Source organism: Melanostigma gelatinosum, assembly GCF_949748355.1.
Source record: "Melanostigma gelatinosum genome assembly, chromosome: 1".
In the NCBI taxonomy this organism is placed as follows: domain Eukaryota; kingdom Metazoa; phylum Chordata; class Actinopteri; order Perciformes; family Zoarcidae; genus Melanostigma; species Melanostigma gelatinosum.
In genome coordinates, this window is record NC_136634.1 from 3,872,570 (window position 1) to 3,891,960 (window position 19,391).

Consider the following 19,391-nt stretch of genomic DNA (forward strand, 5'->3'; position numbering starts at 1 on the left):
TATTTTTGAATAATTAATTTTCCAAAAAAATATTTTTTTTTCGAAAAATTATTTTTTTTCTTCTTTTGAATGATCCAAATTCCTGAAACTTATTTCCCAAAATAGGTAGGCTTTGATCTTCAAAATCTTGTCTTATTGTAATTAAATTTTTGATTTTAAATCCAGATTTTTAATCTTAATCTTTAATTCCCTTCTCGAAATTTTATTTCGTTTCCAGGTTTAATTATTCGTTTCATTTCTTAAAACTAACAGCCAGCTGTGTAGTAGATTTGATCGTTTTATTTGTAATACCTTGCTTGTTTTCTTAAATCCCTCCAAAGAAGTTATACACAGCTGTCACAGGCCCAAAGTGCTAAACCACATTAGCATTTTCGCACCTCTGGCTGCAAAGCAGTAGTGATACCCCAGAGCAGCAACAGTAGAAACGTAAGTCACAGAGCTAGACATTTCACTGTGCGCCTGCATGAACCGTAACACTAACAGTAATTAACATCTAACAGTAGAAATCCTAAATTACAGAACTAGACATTTCACTGAGAACCGTAAACACTAACAGTTTCCGTTCTAACACTAGGGAATTAACAACTACTGGGAGTCGTGCTCATTAGAGAGAATGAGTGACGAGAAATCCCCCATTCCTGGAGCTGTAGCTCCAGAAGACACCGCATTACGAGATGCGGTGGCTGATGTCCTTGGACTCACAGCGAAGGAAAGAGAGTACTTTGAAAAATACACTGCTGTCCTATGCGACGAGCAATTAGAGCAGCTGGTGGCTTATGTAAATAACCCAGCAGGTAACAGAGAACGCCTGATTCAGGACGTAATCGGCGAAATACTGCTCATCTATCATCAGAAAATGCAGCTGCAAGCTGCCCGAACCCGGGCACAGAGCGACGAGCAGCAACGCGAGATCTGGACACTCCGAACAGAGGTTCAGGAGTTGTCACGTGACTGTAGAGCCCTACAGTCAGAAAATAGTAGCCTGCGCAGTGACCTCAGAGAGGTCAACCTAAAACTCTCTAAAGCATCAGAGAGTGATGACAAACTGAAAGCGCTTCAAGGTGTTCCAGCAACCCCGGTAGGTACTGCTACCCCCTACCGAGCCTTTCAGCCCAGTCATTTCTTGGTCTCGGCTCCCTCATTCCCCGAGACCCGAACCGCCTTGCATTTCTTGAAGGCGACATCCCCAACCAGGAGGAGAGAGGACCAACACCAGGTCCTAGTCGGCCCAGGCGGCTTCAAAATCACCTCAGGCGACCGCAATCCTCCACGCAGTTCACGCGCGCGACAAGAACTGACCCCATCCCCCTCAGGGAGGGATGATGATAGTCGTTACCACCATCGCGAGTATGGAGACTCAGACGACTCGGACGGCCCAGGCCCCATCAACCTTGGAGGCCTGCGTACTCGACAGATTGAGTCTCTGGCAAAAGACGTAGAGCGCTTCAATCCCGATAATCACGACTCGAGCATCGATGACTACCTAAGGGAGATCGATCGCTGCCTCCTCGACCTATTGCGCCTCTCATCGCGCGAAAAGCTAAAGCTAGTGTGGAAAACCACAGCGCGAAGCGTCCACGCTTTCGTGGAAACGCTCCAGCCGAGTATCCGCGACCGCTATTCATCCCTTTGTCACGCCCTTAGGGAGGAGTACTCCCTGTACACCAACCCAGCTTCTGCCACCCTCGGCGCCTTTGCCATTTCCCAGGAAAGGCTAGAGTCTCCGAGAGACTACTTCAGGCGCTTGAGATCTGCGTACTTCCAAGGACGTAACGCCCCAGGTCTAGAAGAAGACCATGCCTTCAAGTCGCTATTCTTGCACAATCTCCACGACAACGTGAGATACGATGTTACTATACACTGCAGAACGAGTAACCTCACCATGCCAGAGATTAGGAAGTACGCGCAACTTGCATGGAAGACACGCGGACGGCCGACAAATCGGTACGAAGACACCGCCATAGTCTTAGGCATCCAACAGTCGAGCGACTCCGACCTAGCGTCGGAAGACGACGAGAGGCCTTGGCCTAGCGAGCCCTGGTCAGCCCCGAGGAACAAACGACCCTGGTGGTCGAAAGACCAACGGAACCAGGGGGGTGAAAGACGCCCTCAAGGGCAACCCATCAGGTAACGCTGACTCGCAGCCCACCTGACTAAGCCAAGTGACCTTTCCCCCTGCTGCCAAGTCGACGTGGTAGGGGGGGGGGAGAGAAGTCAGCACACTTCCGGAAACGACCACTCCCATCTCGCACCTCGTTCTTCAACCTTCTTGGGCGACCTTGTTCGCAAAGGCAATGCCCGTTATGTATAAATCTATACATATTCTTCAGTCCTACTGGGGGGTCATAACACTCTTGCTCTACCCGACTCCGGGTCAGAAACGAGCCTCATGTGTTCCCCCACCTTTTCGCATACACCTCTAGGGTGCCACAACCTTAGAGGCCCTTTCGAGCACCCTAGCTCGTAAAACCTTTCGTCAACTAAGCCTTGTTCTCCTGCTCTGTCAGCATGAGCCACCTCCAGCTTGTTCAACGAAGCCACCGCCTTCTTTCAGCCGAGTCATCGCCCGGGCCTATCAAGTCGCCAGTGCCGTAGGTAACTGAACTTGACCTGTGCGCCGGACCTGTCTCCATCTCTAATTAGGAGGGTGGGGGGAGGGAGATATCACCAGCCCGCCATGACACACTCCAGAGTGAAACTGTTCGCGACGTTTCCCTGAGTGCTGACGGTAACGTGGGGATATCCGCCCTCGCCACTTGAACAGTGCGAGGGGGGTGGGATCTCTGACAACAGAAACTTAGAGAGATGCACTTCACAGGAAGTACACTCTAATCTCGCCAGTGCCGAAACCAACCGGCAGAATGGCAGCTTACTATTGACTACTAACGTTTAACTGCATGCTCCAACTCACCCTGTAGACATGCACTAACCGCTAACACATCCAACTTCAACCAGAACAGTTGCATGACCTGAAAAACCATTGTGACTGTAAACTGATGCTCCACGCTCATAGAGAACCCTTTGCATGCTTTATAGACTCTACCAGAAGTAACCAGAGAAGACATAACCTCTGCCGTAGCAGTCAGATTTAACCCAGGACCTCATCCGAGAAGGCTCAGCTGTCAACAGCTGGAGCAGCGAGAGACCAGCCTAGCTAGTCACACTAGCCATGCTAACGAAATCCGTAAATCTGCTACCACTACTGTTATGCAACCCTCACAGGTACCTCTGGCCTATAGTCTTGGCAACGCAACTCCAATATCGATAGATTCTAAAACTTAGACACAGGACTCGCTCTAAATCTACCGATTAGAGAGAGATAGACGCACATATTATGTACCAATAGATCCAGAAGCGACAGACTAACTGGATTCCCTCCTATTCATAACACCACGTAGCCAACCTACGACTGCTCCGCCGACGGACTCCAGTCCTGTCTAGGAGTTGAACCAGTAACCACTGTTTGCCCCTCACCTGCTTCTTGTCTTTCTATTCTTTCCTTCTCTCTCTTTTGTGTTTTTTTTTTTTGGGTTGTTACTTTCTTTGACACTGTGCCACAATGCTAGATTATCACAACATCATAATAGCGATTGAATTATTTGGGAATAATGTTTTGCTCACCTATGATTTGAATTGTGTATGATAGTAGATGTAGGTAGAAGTAGTTAAAGTCATCTGCCCAGATGCCACCTTAGTCATCTGCCCAGATGCCAATGAACTCTGAACTTGAACACCATGAACTTGAACTCTGAACTTGAACACCATGAACTTGACCACTATGAACCTTGAACTCTATGAACAATGAACACTGCCTGTTTTAACCACTGCTTTTGGTCTCAGGAACACTTGGACTGTCTCACCTCTTCAGGTTTCCCCACCACATGGGGGCACATGCCAGCCCTTGGTTTGCTCTAAAGACCGAAGCCAACACCTCGCTCTTCAGAACAAAGGGGGGATGTTGGGCTCTGGCCTATGGCTTCAATATGTGCGGTGGACAAAGGAATCAGGCCTTCACTTTTTCAAGCAAAGGTCTCATCCTGACTTGTAGTTTGATGAGAGCAAGCCTCCTCTGGGAGGAATTTCACACTCAGGTGTGAATTCCCCCCCCCCAAATAACCATGGTAACCGCGGCAATCTCATTGGCCGAGAGCCAAGAGAACCCAGGACCCCTGTGGTTCGACCCCTGTTCTATAAAACTCTCTGCTGCCCCCACCTCATGGCTTTTCCCCCTTCGACCTCGGTTGAGTTAGGAGGCACACAACCGCTCTCTTCGCCCGGACCCCCCCCCCCCGTCCAGGCCACAGAGAATCCAGCTTTCCCCCTTCGACCTCGGTTGAGTTAGGGAGCACGCAACCGCTCTTCACCCGGACCTTCGTCCTGGACGCATGAAGACACCTCGGCCTCTCCTCCCCCCTCCAGCACGCACGAGGCCACGGGGAAACAACGGCCCTTCTCCCCTCATCAAACCCTGACAAGCCATTTCGCTGGATGAAACAGCCCGCGATCACGAATCTGCTTCAGCGATCCGTTCAGTGCTTCCTGCTCCTTTTCCTTTTTGCGCACACCCCGGCAGGAAGACGTCTAGACCTCTCCTGACCGATGATTACCGGGAGACCTACGTACCACGTCGTCTCAACCGAAGTTAGGTCATCCTCCCTGAAGCGAGGATTGACCACGTCTGCGTTTCGCTCCAGAACGAGCTCACGCCACGACGGGCCGAAACAGCGCCAGCTCAAACGCCGCACTGAGAAGCCGCCCCCCCCCCTTCCTCTCGAAGAAAAAGGACAGCTTTGCCACGAACACTTCCAAGTTGCAACGAAGCATCTACAAGTAAGATTCTTGGCATTTGGGCATAGCTTATCTTAAATTAACTTAAGTTTAATTCAGGCCATTCATTTATATGTTGATATTCCCGTGTTTTTGTGTGTTTAAATTACTGTCGCGTGATATCGAGATATTACGCAACTCCTCGCGGACGAGAGAAGCTCCGCTGTATTCGTGTATTAACTGTGACTGTTTGCTTGGATTTATTTGATTTCTTTTCATTCATTGTCTTCCACTCCGGGTGGAAGTTCTCTTTTCATTAACTCGACTCGGTGAGTGAGCTGAGGTGCGTGGCTTATCACGGCATAAGTTACCGGCAGTTCCAAGACGACAGCGGTATATTTATGCATGATAGAGCCAGCAATCAGGCTCCCTACCACATCGCACGCCGAAGCGTGATTCACTTCGAGTTCTCGCTCCTTTTTTCTCTTTCCTCCTTTCACGAAACACGCACATACACATAGCTCCTAGTTCTACTCCTGGGGAACCTCGTTCAAACGAGCGCCTCACATCACGTGCTGCCCAGGCACACGTGAGTACATACAGCAGCCTAACTGCCATTTTGTCCGGGTCCCTCGACTCCGCCATCTTTGTAGTTTTTAGCTGTAGTTCTTAAGGCCCCTCCCCTTTGGCCAGCGTCACTCGATGCCGCCATCTTTGTAGTCTTTAGCGTAGCTGTAAGACTCCCTCCTTTTCACCCACAGACCCACACACACACACACACACACAGACATACACTCTCATCCATTTTATTCATTCTTTAGTTTAGGCATATACAATTGTATGATAACGTTTGTTGGTTGCAATATTAATTGATTCTGATCATCTATTATTTTGATTTAATAAACTCTGTTATACTTTAAGGAGCAGTCGTCTGTGATTACTTGTGCATATGTATTTGATAAGACTGTATGTAGTGGCCTGTGCTCGAACTTAAAACCCTTCACTGTCACTGAATGTATAGTCATACGCAGACTATTGACATTATGAGTGACTACTAATTATGAGACTTAGTTTTATCGTTTGGTTATTGGTCCCTGTTCGCAGGGTGGTGCCCCGTTTATATTAATAATCATTAATAATTGTTACATACATCAATAATTCTATTGATGTCAAGAATTCAGTTTCTTAAATGCTGATAACCCAAACACGCTCCTTTAGATCCCAACAAGAATATTCAACTCCGTCGGTACAACAAAATGCAGTTCAAGCACAAGCAAAGTGCTCCTACATTAACGGTTTATATCCGATATCGAGTCATTGAAAGAGTGACCTCAGGTTGATGCCTCTTCCCGTGGACGCGTCGAGCAAACCGCACGTGAATCACAACAGGCCAACAGCTGCTCTGTGCACACATTACGCTGCTCTGTGCACACATTACGCTGCTCTGTGCACACATTACGCTGCTCTGTGCACACATTACGCTGCTCTGTGCACACATTACGCTGCTCTGTGCACACATTACGCTGCTCTGTGCACACATTACGCTGCTCCTATAAACGATGTAATATGTAAACATAAACCCGACTTTGTCCCTTTTCACACAGTCGCACTGCAAACATCAAAGCGTAAGCTGCTTTTTTTCGTCTGCTCTTGTTTGCATTTCGGGACATTTTGGGAAAGTGAAGGGGTCAGCTCTCGGCTCAATTCTTTAATAAGGATATTAATATATATATATGTGTGTATTTCTTTGTTTTATGTATTTTCATTTGTATTAATAATGCACCAGGTTAGAGAGTTCCATGTAAAATGTGCAGCATTAGATCTCTGAGAATCTCTTTCATATCCAAGTAATATTGCTGTTGTACCTGAAATATCCAGAATCAAATCGATATTGAATCAAAACGGAAATCGTTTTGAAGTGGGACCTTGTGAATCAACAAACCACTACGTTCAGTGTGTGCAGTGAAGCTCATACGGGTCAGAGTTCCCCTCTTTCAGGGTTCATGAAGCACCATGTTTCAGCTGACGGGGTCATATAGTGCACGCAGTTGTGTTTTTAGATTGAGATGAAAAGAAGATGGAAGAAACTAAAACATAAAACATGACATGCAAAAGTTCAAAATGAACTATAAATACAATATAGTTTCTGATGAACTCTGTGGTTTCAAGCCATTGTCCTGTCACACAGACGTTGTTTGAGGCCTTTGGCTACTTGGACGTAAGGGGAATACTTTGTTTTCATCTCTTTTCTTCCAGCGGGATCCCGGGGAAGAAATGTGGCACCATCGTAGTGAGAGCAGAAGAGCTGAGCAACTGCAGGGTAAGAGTCTGTTCGGTTCCCCCGGCGATTCATTTAAAGTCAAACTTTCAGACTTTTTAGATACTTTCCTCCAATTAGACCAAGCGTCTGGTTTTTATGTCATTTAAAGTGACACGTCTGACCCGGCGGCTACTCCACACAGTTCCAAATACAAGCTCTGAATTACTAGGAGACACAAGTTTGGTTGATTATTTGCTTCATACAAACATAACTCGCACATGAACACAGACACAAAGGTACAGGATTAATTCGGGACACGGAGCTAAAAGTTATACAACACTAATGCAATAAATTCCACCTTTATCTCATTTATATCAGTAACGATATATATATATATATATATATATATATATATATATATATATATATATATATATATATATATATATATATATATATGTTATAAATGTTAACACTTTCCTTCTATGCCTTTTTAGCACTTATTGCACCAAAGGCATATTTCCTAAAAGTACCACTGAAACATTAAGCATCATCACATAACAGACACTGTGCTGGATTTGAATACGTTCAATAAGTATATGACAATATTTAACATAACATTTTAAAAACTAAAATGTTTTACGTGTATATGAACTCTGACCTTGCCTGAAGTCAAAGTTCAATATTGTGCGCATGTCAAATCGCCGTCTCACTCTTTGCTGAGACAAGGAAGTGAGCGCAGCTACGAAGCTAGATGTGCTTCTGACCCCCCAAACGAAAGATGTGCAACTGGGGGCGAGTACGATGGCAAGAAGAGTGTCGGCTATATCCGAGAACTTAACGGAGCAACTGGACCGGGATCTGGTTCCATTACCACTGCATCATTCATGCTACAGATTTGGTGATGAGTACTAATGTGATAGGATTCATTTAAAAAATGAAAGAGTTGATTTTTTTATCTTAACTGATCATTTGTATAAACATGGGACAGAGTTCACGATTTGTTCAAAAACGTTACAGTCCTCTGACTTTCAAATGTTGAAAGAGATAAACAAATAAATGTTGCATGTTTAAATATATCTGTTTCATACCATCATTGTTGTGGAAATAATTGTTAATTATTGTGAGGAATAATTAACATAAACGTGATCAGACAGTCTCTTCACATATGTTATTATTGTTAAAAGGTGATCTGTGCAACTTTGTTATTCAGGAAGTTTGTATCAAACAAGTAGCGCTTCGTACTGCTCAGTACCCTTAAAGTAGCTCTCGGCTTCAAAAAGGTTGGTGACCCCTGAAACAACAGTGTCTGATGGTACATGTCTTGACAGCGATTGGTCACATTGGGACCATCACGATTTTGGTGACTTCCCTCCGTTCCAGGAGTCGGTGCTGCTGCAGTTCTGTGGCAACAAGCTGGATAAGAAGGACTTCTTCGGAAAATCTGATCCCTTTCTCGTCTTCTACCGCAGCAACGAAGACGGATCGTAAGTTGACAAGCAGCTCCCCCGTGGTATTTGTGGATGTCAATTTGCTGAATTAACAAAAGCAGCCATCTCAGTTTTACACACACACACACACGCACAGCAAGTAAACATGCCTGAAATGCATAGACTGTGAGAGTGATTTATCATGCTCCAGAAAGCTCCCACACAGAGGATATAGGGTCTGTGATGTTACATAATCCTCGGTGCTGTTTGCCGAGACTTTCCCGTCCAGACGTTAACGGGACAAAGCAGCAGAAAGAGGGATGAGCAGAGATAATAGGACAGAGTTGACAAAGAGGAACGTAAAGGGAGGAAAGGGCGGATAAGATGGAGTTAAGTGAAGAACGTGTGTGGAGGTCGCACTCTCTTTGCCCCGCAGAGGCTTTTTATTCAAGTCGACTTCAGCGTCTTGGTGGAGACACACATTGTCTTTGTGTGCAGCTGGGTATTTACTGATGCAGCCTAAACGTTCAGCCGCAGGGCGTAACAGCAGCACGCTGCGGTTACAAAGAGCCGGACGAGGTGTCGCACAGAAAAGAACAGGAAGCTGTTATTTCAGCCAAAGACCGGCCTCGTGAAGTAACAGAGAGGAGGTGCACACAGGGCTGTTCTGTTTCACCTTAAGGTCGTTTTTGTGTGGTGCAACGTGCATATCTGCTCTGTTAAGATGGAAACCATCTGATATGAAAAGGCGCTTTTCTGATATTTTCTAGAAACTTTAACAATACATTATTTTTGACTACAAAAAGGAATGACTTCATGTGATTTCAGTTGGACTTTTAAGGCAAATGCGTCGTCTGTTAACAGCTCCGTGTGTTTCTCTCTCAGGTACACCATCTGCCACAAAACAGAGGTGGTGAAGAACACTCTGGATCCCGTGTGGCAGGCTTTTAAAATTCCTGTCAGGGCGCTGTGTAACGGAGACTACGACAGGTACAGTAGATGCACCCACTGACAATGTTTACAGCTCGACTCAAGGACTTATATTTAAAAAAGAGGAGTTTGATTTATAAATACAACTCCACCTGTAGTTGACATACGACTAGGACTAGGAGAACTTCTTTGTTTCTGTAGAAATGTAATGTTGCATATCAAGCGTTCCACCTGTTCGATAAAGACTACACTGCTGAACTAATAAAACTCAGCTCAACCGATTCCGCTCGGTTCCTCATTTCTACCCTGAACGAGCACAGAGCCCATATTAACAGGGACACGCACGGATGCCGCACGTCAGCCGAGGTTTGAGTTACAGTATTTTTGACACAAGCAGCTCTGTGATCTAACACCCGGCTTCATTCCTCTGCTGCCACAAACACTCGCAGGTGGTATTTCCCATCGATACCTTCACGAACAGCGTCATAAGACTCGTTGGTTATTTCATTCTAACACAGATTCGGAGGACTGGGCAGCCTCGGTGGTGGAGCGCTTCCTACTTCCTATTTATTTTTTATCATCACTCTTTTTTTATTTGCCGGAGCTACACCAGGGTACACTGATAACTGTCCTCTCTGCGTTACGTAGGCTTGTCCACTTTCTGCCCCCCAAGCCTTCCACGGACCAGCTACCATCGTTTTAAGCAAGGCTGTAAATCAGTGGTGCTCATTAGTTTTTTAAATGGGATTCTCCTCCCCTTCCCCTCGTCCCTCTTCTCTTTCCCTGCAGGAGCATTAAGGCGGAGGTGTACGACTGGGACAGAGACGGAGGGTGAGCGCAACGATCTCTTTCTTTTGTCCTGGTCCACTTAATGCTGAACAGCAGCATCACTTTATTGCCTCCCGCTGTGGAATAAACACAACATATATTTGCAACAAGGCCCTGGAGCAGAGTATGGAGTGATTACTTTATTATTTCTTTATGTAGTTATATGTAGTAAGATCTAACGATTTTTCGCCTGATGACAGAAAAAAAACTGCCAAAAATACAAAAGCAAATATTCAAAGTACGGAGCGGCATTTTGGATTAAAGTCTCTCTCCAATATGTTTGTCCTTATGCAGCTTCTTCAGAGCAGATACTGCAGAACAAGGTCCCTGCAGAGCTCTTCACGTGACAACACTCCCTACTGCGTTAGATACACATTAACGATTAAAAGTGCTTGAACGGCCTCTTGACAGTGTGCAGGAGCACAGCTCGCCTCGTCTTTGAGCTCATTTCACAGTTTTTCTGACACTTCAAGGGCGTTTTTTCAACAAATTTCTGGCCCCTGATTCCAACCGTGCTGATTATCTCCATGAAATTAGGAAATTGATTGCTGCACGCCTCCGGTATCCAAGGAGATTGTTCGTGATATGGATTCCTCCTGTACGTTGATACTGTGAATACACATGAATCAATACACAGAGAACTGAATCAAATCTGAATCTCCAGCAAACATTTTGACTGTTATTATGGGTTCTTTGATTCTTGTTATTATGGGCTTTTATTTTTACTCTCTACAGTGCTTCTCATTATAATACAGAACATGTTGTTTTTTTCAGTTGGGATGAAATGTGACCTTGTGTGTGTTTCTTTTCTTCTTCTTTTTTACAGCCATGACTTTATTGGTGACTTCAGCACCAGCTACAGAGAAATGTCCAGAAGCCAGTCACAGTTCCACATCTATGAGGTGATGCTCTTCACACATATACACACACACTTGTACTTCCATACTAGACTTTTCCATTCCAGACTTCCCGTCACGTTGCAGGCGGTGTACAGGCGCTCTTGTAAATCGTCGGGTGTACAGGTTATCTGTAACACTGGTTTGTTAACCCGGTGGGGAAAATGTCCTCAGCGTGGGTTCCCTCCAGCACAAGTGCTACCATCGGGCACCAGGCTGAGCTCACAAAGGTCAGCTCAGCTTGTGTTCAAAGTTTTGAGCGATTGGCGTAGTGCTGCCCACACATACTGCACATGAGCACAGGACCACGGTCAGAAAAATACCCCAAAGACGTACAACGTAACGGAGGAGCCGTCAGGAAGGAAATCTATTTTTCTTTCCACTGTAATGTGAACATAAATTCTCCTCTTGCCTTGTGTCTCTCGAGGCGGATGTGAACAGCATATATCTTGACTAAAACTGGACAAATGCACGCATGGACTCATACTTTGCTTGTTGAAATCAACCATGTCACATTACCTTGACCTGGTTATTCAAAATTGACTGATTCAACATTAATTTCGTGCTTGAGCACGGCCAACTTATTCCAGATGCTTCCTCAAGATGAGCTCGTGCTGTGTCCCCCTACCTCATACTTAATCTGCAGTTTCTATATTGATTCTGAAGGCAAGGCAAGTTCATTTGTTTAGCACATTTCAACAACAAGGTAATTCAAAGTGCTTCACATGAAACCATTAAAAGCATCAAAACATAAGGCAAAAGAAAAGGAGATTTAAAAACAATTAAGAAGCTTCATTGAAACACTGAAAAGCAGTGTAAGAAATAAAATACAGCAGTAAAATGCAGAAATGCAGGCTCGCTTGTTCAACCTGCCGTTCCGGTCTATATTTCCAGTCGGTACACACTGACATGGAGTAACACATCAGCAGTTCTACATCGACTCGTGTGATTATTCACAGGATGCTGTGCCCTCGAGTTGAACGCACGCCAGCAGCGGTTCCTCAAAAGACCGTCTTCTGTGTCTTCTTCTGAAGCTCAGCGCGGTTCACTGACCCGGTCCGATTCACTCCGACACCAGCTGCATGTCAGCAAACCATTACTCACTGAAGGTCAAGGTTCAGTGAGAGGCGCTTATGAAGCACAACCTGGAGCAGGAGGAGCAGGGGGAGCAGGAGGAGCAGGAGGAGCAGGGGGAGCAGGAGGAGCAGGAGGAGCAGGAGGAGCAGGAGGAGCAGGGGGAGCAGCAGGAGGACTAGGAGGAGCAGGAGGAGCAGGAGGAGCAGGAGGAGCAGGAGGAGCAGGAGGAGCAGGAGGAGCAGGAGGAGCAGGAGGAGCAGGGGGACTAGGAGGAGCAGGAGGAGCAGGAGGACTAGGAGGACTAGGAGGAGCAGGAGGAGCAGGAGGACTAGGAGGAGCAGGAGGACTAGGAGGACTAGGATGAGCAGGAGGAGTAGGAGGACTAGGAGGAGCAGGAGGAGCAGGAGGAGCAGGGGGAGCAGGGGGAGCAGGAGGACTAGGAGGACTAGGAGGAGCAGGAGGAGTAGGAGGACTAGGAGGAGCAGGAGGAGCAGGAGGACTAGGAGGAGCAGGAGGAGCAGCAGAAGGACTAGGAGGAGCAGGGGGAGCAGGAGGAGCAGGAGGAGCAGGAGGAGCAGCAGAAGGACTAGGAGGAGCAGGGGGAGCAGGAGGAGCAGGAGGAGCAGGAGGACTAGGAGGAGCAGGAGGAGCAGGAGGACTAGGAGGAGCAGGGGGAGCAGGAGGACTAGGAGGAGCAGGAGGAGTAGGAGGACTAGGAGGAGCAGGAGGAGCAGCAGAAGGACTAGGAGGAGCAGGGGGAGCAGGAGGAGCAGGAGGAGCAGGAGGACTAGGAGGAGCAGGAGGAGCAGGAGGACTAGGAGGAGCAGGGGGAGCAGGAGGACTAGGAGGAGCAGGAGGACTAGGAGGAGCAGGGGGAGCAGGAGGAGCAGGAGGACTAGGAGGAGCAGGGGGAGCAGGAGGACTAGGAGGAGCAGGAGGACTAGGAGGAGCAGGGGGACTAGGAGGAGCAGGGGGAGCAGGAGGACTAGGAGGAGCAGGAGGACTAGGAGGAGCAGGAGGACTAGGAGGAGCAGGGGGAGCAGGAGGAGCAGGGCCTTCTGCCTCCACACGTGTGACGCAACATGTGATATCAACATCGTCACACTCGTGTCACCTTTCAATTCGGCTGGATTTCATCCAGACTCCTTCCACCTCTTCTTGACTCGTGAACGTTCATTTCGTTTTAATCTCCATGAAGTGTTTTTTTTCCCGTCTGTCGACCTTTTCACACGTCTGAGGTGCAGACAGTCGGAGGAGAAAGGAGAGTCCCGAGACATCGCCGAGCTCATTTTGCTCTGGTAACTTCAAATGTAGGCAAAGTGCAAGAAGCCTCAGTGGAGCACTCATGTCGAGTGAGGAAAGAGTGCAATGGCTTGAAATACAACAAACAATTTGGGCTGCACAATTAATCATATTTTAACTGTGATCACGATTTTTGGCTTCCAAAAGTAACAGCCAACCACCAACCGCTATTGAGACGTTTTGGCTTTACTTTTGGGGAGTCATCACGTCGTTCCACCGTAGACTTTATGTCAGAAGCGGACTGCCGTTTTGAAGCCTCGAGTTCAGCTTTTTGTCCGTCGCCATCTTGGTTTCTTTTGCAACCAGAAGTGAGACGAGAGGGTGGAGCGAAATACAACCGAACGAAACATTTTTAGGCGACCAAAAAGGTTACAACTACCTTTGAAATGAACTGAAAACAAACCGTGAAAGGGTTGAAGTTGTAGGACCAAAAGACTTGTCAGTCAGGCCAAAATCGTGCCGTCCTAAAAACAATATCGCTGTGACCAGGACTCACAGTGTACAGAATGAAATGATCCACAGAGACGAGTAGGGACGTTCCCTTCTCTTTCACACAGATGTTCAAAGCTTCTGTTCTGACTTCTTTTGGAAGCATGCAGTGGCTAGTGAACTCAAACAATGTGAACGCGGAAATTAAACAAAGCTGTGTAAAGCGTGCTGCTGAATATCGTCAAAGGTGTATAAAAGCTTCTGTTTTCTCCACAGGTTCTCAATCCAAAGAAAAAAGGAAAGAAGAAGAAAAAGTACCAAAACTCAGGAACGGTGAGTCGGCAGCTTTCATTGATGTGTTTCTCTTTATACCCACGCTCCAGATTACCATTAAATGTCAAAAATGATGCCCATTACAAGGTGCTGCATGAACAGACACTGTTCACAGTGAAAACATGGTTATTGTCTGCTTCCTGACTGGCAGGTCACCCTCCTGTCCTGCCTCGTGGACACTGAGCTCTCCTTCCTGGACTACATCCGAGGCGGGTGAGTTCACAATAAATGAGGAGATGAGGCACCAGCGTCACTCTCATCATTAAACCCAGAGACACTTTCAATGTTGAGTAGACTTCAGTCTGCACACCGAGAGGACCACTGCGCCGCGTTTTCTTTATTTTTAACACAGCTCCAACATTAGGAGTGACAGCTGCCGATAGCCCGCTGCTTAATTGCTCGCTGCTGCGTGCTTTGAAACATGCTGTGGTATAATCTAGCATGATTGATGGTTCCCCGTTACCCCTCATGTGATTTGTTTTCTCTTGTAGGACTCAGATTAACTTCACAGTGGCAATTGATTTCACGGCATCAAATGGTGAGTGTTTGAAAGCTTTTGCCGTTATCAATGAAGTCCCTTAAGTGGACTTTGGTGGTTAATATTTGATGTGAACTCTTTAGTGATTCCTTATCAGTCAGTTTTAATTGGCTTATTCTAATGACCAAAAAAAAAAAAGGCAAAACAGCTGAAAAGTTGGAAAGTTATGTGAACATTATCTATTACTTGCAACTTCTGAAGAGCTCATTTTGAAGGTTTCTTGAAACACAACTCGTACAATTTGCTCCTCGCCGTAGAGGGAAACTCATCACGCCCACATCTTTCAAATTACATTTCCAGTTGTGTGTTCATGAAGCCCCGCAGTTAGACTGCTGTACATTTGTCATTGACAACAATTTAATGACAAACAAACACAACCAGCAGTTCAGCGCAGGAGACTTTGTCACTGATGAGTGATGTTCTCATTTTCGTGAGACATAATGTACTAAGTTAATATATGTAACACAATTTTGGACACATTATTATGTCACAGGAGGAATGGGTGGCTTTCTTTACTGCCATCAAATCAGTTTTCCACATCCTTGAGTGGCTGAAATAACTGATATGTGTATAATTACATTATTTCTTTTGTTGGCAATATGCATAATTTTTTTCAAAACTACTAATAAGTTGTGTCAGAAGATAACATTCTTTCTTTCTTTTATAATATTGCATCCAACAAGCTCGTACACATTCATTCATATTCATATTAAAAGACAAGGCCTCATCATTATAGAAAAAGAATATGAAACAAAAAAAAACACAATGAATTGATATCCTATAACAAATACTTGTTTAAGTTACTTTGTAACCTAAACATGATACATCTTATTCCTCTGTGCCATTGAGCTCCATTGCCACACCGTTGCACATGTTCCTTCATTATGACGAACACGGGAGCTATTGTGGAACCAAATGTCATTGTTTTACTTTTCGAATGAAGCCTCAGATGTCTGTCATCATATGACATCATCATCGCCCTAAAAACGAGGATCATTGTGGTCGTATGAATGTAGTTTATGGTGTTTTTGAAAGGCTTAACGCCAACAAATATGGATGGAAGCAGAATCATTTCTGAGATAAAAACATTTATTCGGTCTTCAGAATGAACGAATGGGTTCAGACACCTTATCCTTTCATGTCATTATTGTGGTTACAGTGATTGGATTTACTCTCATGTATTTATCTTTATTTGTTGTTATTTCCCAAAAAAATGACAAAACAGACTCTTGTTTTGACCATTTTTTTGTGGTTCCTCTTCAGAAGAGTTCAGAATAAATTGTGGTTCCTCTTCTTCACACTACCCGCTGTGGTTTGAGGCAACCAATCCAGATTAGTGCAGCTGTGCCTTGGAGAAATGTTTGTGTAACTATAACTAAACTCTGCATTTGAACCCCCTTCCACCCACTCCCACCCACTTATTTTTTTGTTTTAATATGAGTCAGGGCCCAGGGGGCAGCAGGCATAATTACAGTTTGATGCTGATGTGTGTGTTGTTGTGTTGAACCATTCGGGTCCCAGGCAACCCGTCCCAGCCCACCTCGCTCCACTACATGAGCCCATACCACCTCAACGACTACGCCATGGCACTGCGGGCCGTCGGAGAGATCATCCAGGACTACGACAGCGACAAGATGTTTCCTGCACTCGGCTTCGGCGCCAAGCTTCCCCCAGACGGGCGGGTCTCGCACGAGTTTGCCCTGGTGAGGAAACAAACTTCTCCTATCAATTCCATCATCCGAGTATATTGTAGGTTCACACCTTGTGAATGGACAATTCAAAACTTTGACTTGCCGTGTTCACGACAAGAAAAGTCAAAGGACTATCGAAGTTATTTGGATTTATTTTGTCAGAAAAATTCATTTCTGTACCAAAATTGAATGGCAATCAATTCAAAAGTATTTATTTGTGACATAAAGCCATAGGGCTCATGGGAAATGTGTGGTGCCAATTTCAAACATTAAGATTAGGACTTGTAGTATAACAACACGCTTGTCCGTCTCAGTGAGAGCAACTTGCGCATGTACTAGAACTAGAACAATGTGAAGAAAAACCCTCTAAGAGTACACAGAAAACACAGAGCATGCAGCACTATTATACACACATGTCCGATTACAGGCGACAGTTTGTTGGCGGGTGTGAATGCTTCTGTTCAACACATTGCCAAAATTCAGCCAACCAGCCTGCGCACACTGCGGTGATGGAAGCCAGATGAGCGGGTTAGCTTTGGCTGTAAATACACCATATCTATTGTGTAAAAAACGCCAGTATAAGTCTTACTGAAGTGACAGACGGTTTCATTTCTTTATGCAAATTATAGCACGGTATGACAATCTTTTGATTATTCTAACATATGGAAATCATGCGCACAGTATGCATTGGGGATCTGGATTAGCTGTGTTCTCCGTTCAGCCACTCTCAATGTTAAACCATGCATCCGTTTATCCGTCTGTCTGCATCACTCTGCCAATGTCAAGCACTTCGGGGCTCTAGACGTCCTGACCACTCCTCAGCCACCCATAATCCTCTCTGATCTACTGCCACTTCCAGATGTTTGCTGCAGAGCCGTTTACAGCCATTACAGCTGCTCAGCGTTGGGCAACAGCCTCCCCGATGGCGCCAAACGTCGAAACCAGGCGCATATGCATTAATCTATCCATTACGGATTTAACTCAGTCAACTCTTAAAGAGGACGGCTGCAGCTGTGCAGTGGGAGAAAGCCACCACTGACTGCGACGGGATTATGCAAGCTCCATTTACAAAAGAAAGGATTCTCATGTGTGCTGTTTGTCCTCATGGGCAACCAAGCAGAGTGAGAGTCAAGATGCTTTCATACTGAGATCATTCAAGAAAAAAGAAAAAGCACAAAACAGATGGGTAGCTTAAATAATGTATTGTTTGCTTCTTTGAGAGTTTCTTTTGGATATTTTAAACCCACTCAGCCAGACATCAATTTTAATGCTGAGGCTGCAGAGGCACAAGAACACTGCAACAACTTTGGTTCAACATCTTCAAGGGTAACATGTTTCTGTGTCTAATCGACGAATGCGGATCATCTTTATTTAATTGGTCCAGTATTGAGGGAGAGCGCTGCTGTGCAGCTGGCAGCGGCCTGCCATGTAATCGCCAATGTACGTCCACTAAAAGTGCTTGTTTTTGCCACCGACAGGCTCCGAGTGTCTGGCAACATTGTAGGGACACTACAGAGAAATAACACATTTTTCTTAACTTTTCCGCTTTGTTTTTTATGGTGTTGCCGAGACGGTAGAAACTGGAGTGAGAGTTCGAGAGACCGATTTTAGAAAGAGACTTCTCCGAGCGAACACGCAGACCGGATCAAATGAAAAAGGGAGAGAAAACCTTTCTATTTCTCTTCAAGGTTCTTTCCATAATGTTGTCAGACACTTGAAATAACAATCTGTCAGTGGCGCAAACAAACACTTTTAGTGGACGTACATTGATGACGAGGAGTTGCTCCGAGCGATTACATCACAAAATGTTTCGCGGCTGAACTCTGCAGTGCTCTCGCTAAATACTGGACCAATGTTAAAAGTTATGGTCCATGAAACATGTTAAACATGGATAATATGGTCCAGGTTGAAAGATACCAAAGTGACCATTTAAAACAAGGGTTGAAGCCAGTGGATGAGCTTCTGCAAGACAAACTAAGACGAATCAGCCCCATGTTTTGTCCTCTTGTAACCTCTGTTAAAACACTAATTGTATCCCACCATGATGGCTGTTACCGAAAAGGCCTCTGCTGGTATCCGTTCCTCAATCAGCGTTAAAACTGTGAAATGTCTCGCCTCAGGAGATTCTCTACAGAAACACTGTGAAAGGAGAATTAAACTCCCGACATTTCCCCACAGTAATGTGTTAGATGTGAGATTGGATTTAACGTCCTTGAGGCCCGCGACCCTCGAGTGCCTCATATACCAGGTAAGATGTTTTCATAGTGTTGGAGTATTATTGATATTTTGGCCCTCGGGTGGCCAATTTCCATGTCTCTGAGTATGCATGTAATCCTGTTATGCTGCAATTTGCAGCAAAGTCATGCCTGTTTTGAAAAAAAAAAAATGTAATTCCATATCAGCCTTTTCCCCGATGAAGGGATATAAAATATACAAATACTTTTTGTTTCCCTCCTCCTCCTTCAGGGTGGTGTTATTATTCCTTTCAGCCACACTGTCTCTGAATATCAAAACAGACTATATTCAATTTCATTTGCTGCATAGCGTTAAAATGCTCGTACAGTCGGTCCCACAGAGACGGGATGTAAGCGAGTTATTCTAATTGCCCTTGAATATATCTGGCACATTTTTCAACACATTAGCTGGCTGACATTAAATCAATGACGGTGACTCGCTGTATGTAAACTAACTGTTAGCTGGTGGCGTGTAGAGAACACCCAAAGCAATGCAATCAAACTCATTGCAATCAATGCACTCAAACTCATAGACAACCTCATGCCTCATGCGTCATGCCTCGATACATAAGACAAAAGTACAAAGTGTGATTAATAAAGACCAAAAGCTCTCCTGACTCGGCACAATTGTGTTGCAGCAGCTGCAAAAAGGCATTTGATGGAAAGATTATCCCTG

General features: G+C 45.4%; 1 protein-coding gene across 1 annotated transcript in view; it reads left to right on the forward strand.

Moving 5' to 3' along the window:
• The window catches only part of LOC306782001 (copine-8-like), a gene marked incomplete at both ends in the record, with an annotated part of 56,947 nt that overhangs the window by 31,997 nt on the left and 5,559 nt on the right, over nucleotides 1-19,391 (forward strand). Inside the window, 9 exons of the mRNA XM_079275139.1 lie at nucleotides 7,024-7,087; nucleotides 8,411-8,514; nucleotides 9,343-9,447; nucleotides 10,177-10,218; nucleotides 11,042-11,117; nucleotides 14,196-14,252; nucleotides 14,404-14,465; nucleotides 14,744-14,790; nucleotides 16,312-16,493. Coding sequence (XP_079131265.1) covers nucleotides 7,024-7,087; nucleotides 8,411-8,514; nucleotides 9,343-9,447; nucleotides 10,177-10,218; nucleotides 11,042-11,117; nucleotides 14,196-14,252; nucleotides 14,404-14,465; nucleotides 14,744-14,790; nucleotides 16,312-16,493 — 739 coding nt within the window. The remainder of the gene's footprint in view (nucleotides 1-7,023; nucleotides 7,088-8,410; nucleotides 8,515-9,342; nucleotides 9,448-10,176; nucleotides 10,219-11,041; nucleotides 11,118-14,195; nucleotides 14,253-14,403; nucleotides 14,466-14,743; nucleotides 14,791-16,311; nucleotides 16,494-19,391) is intronic.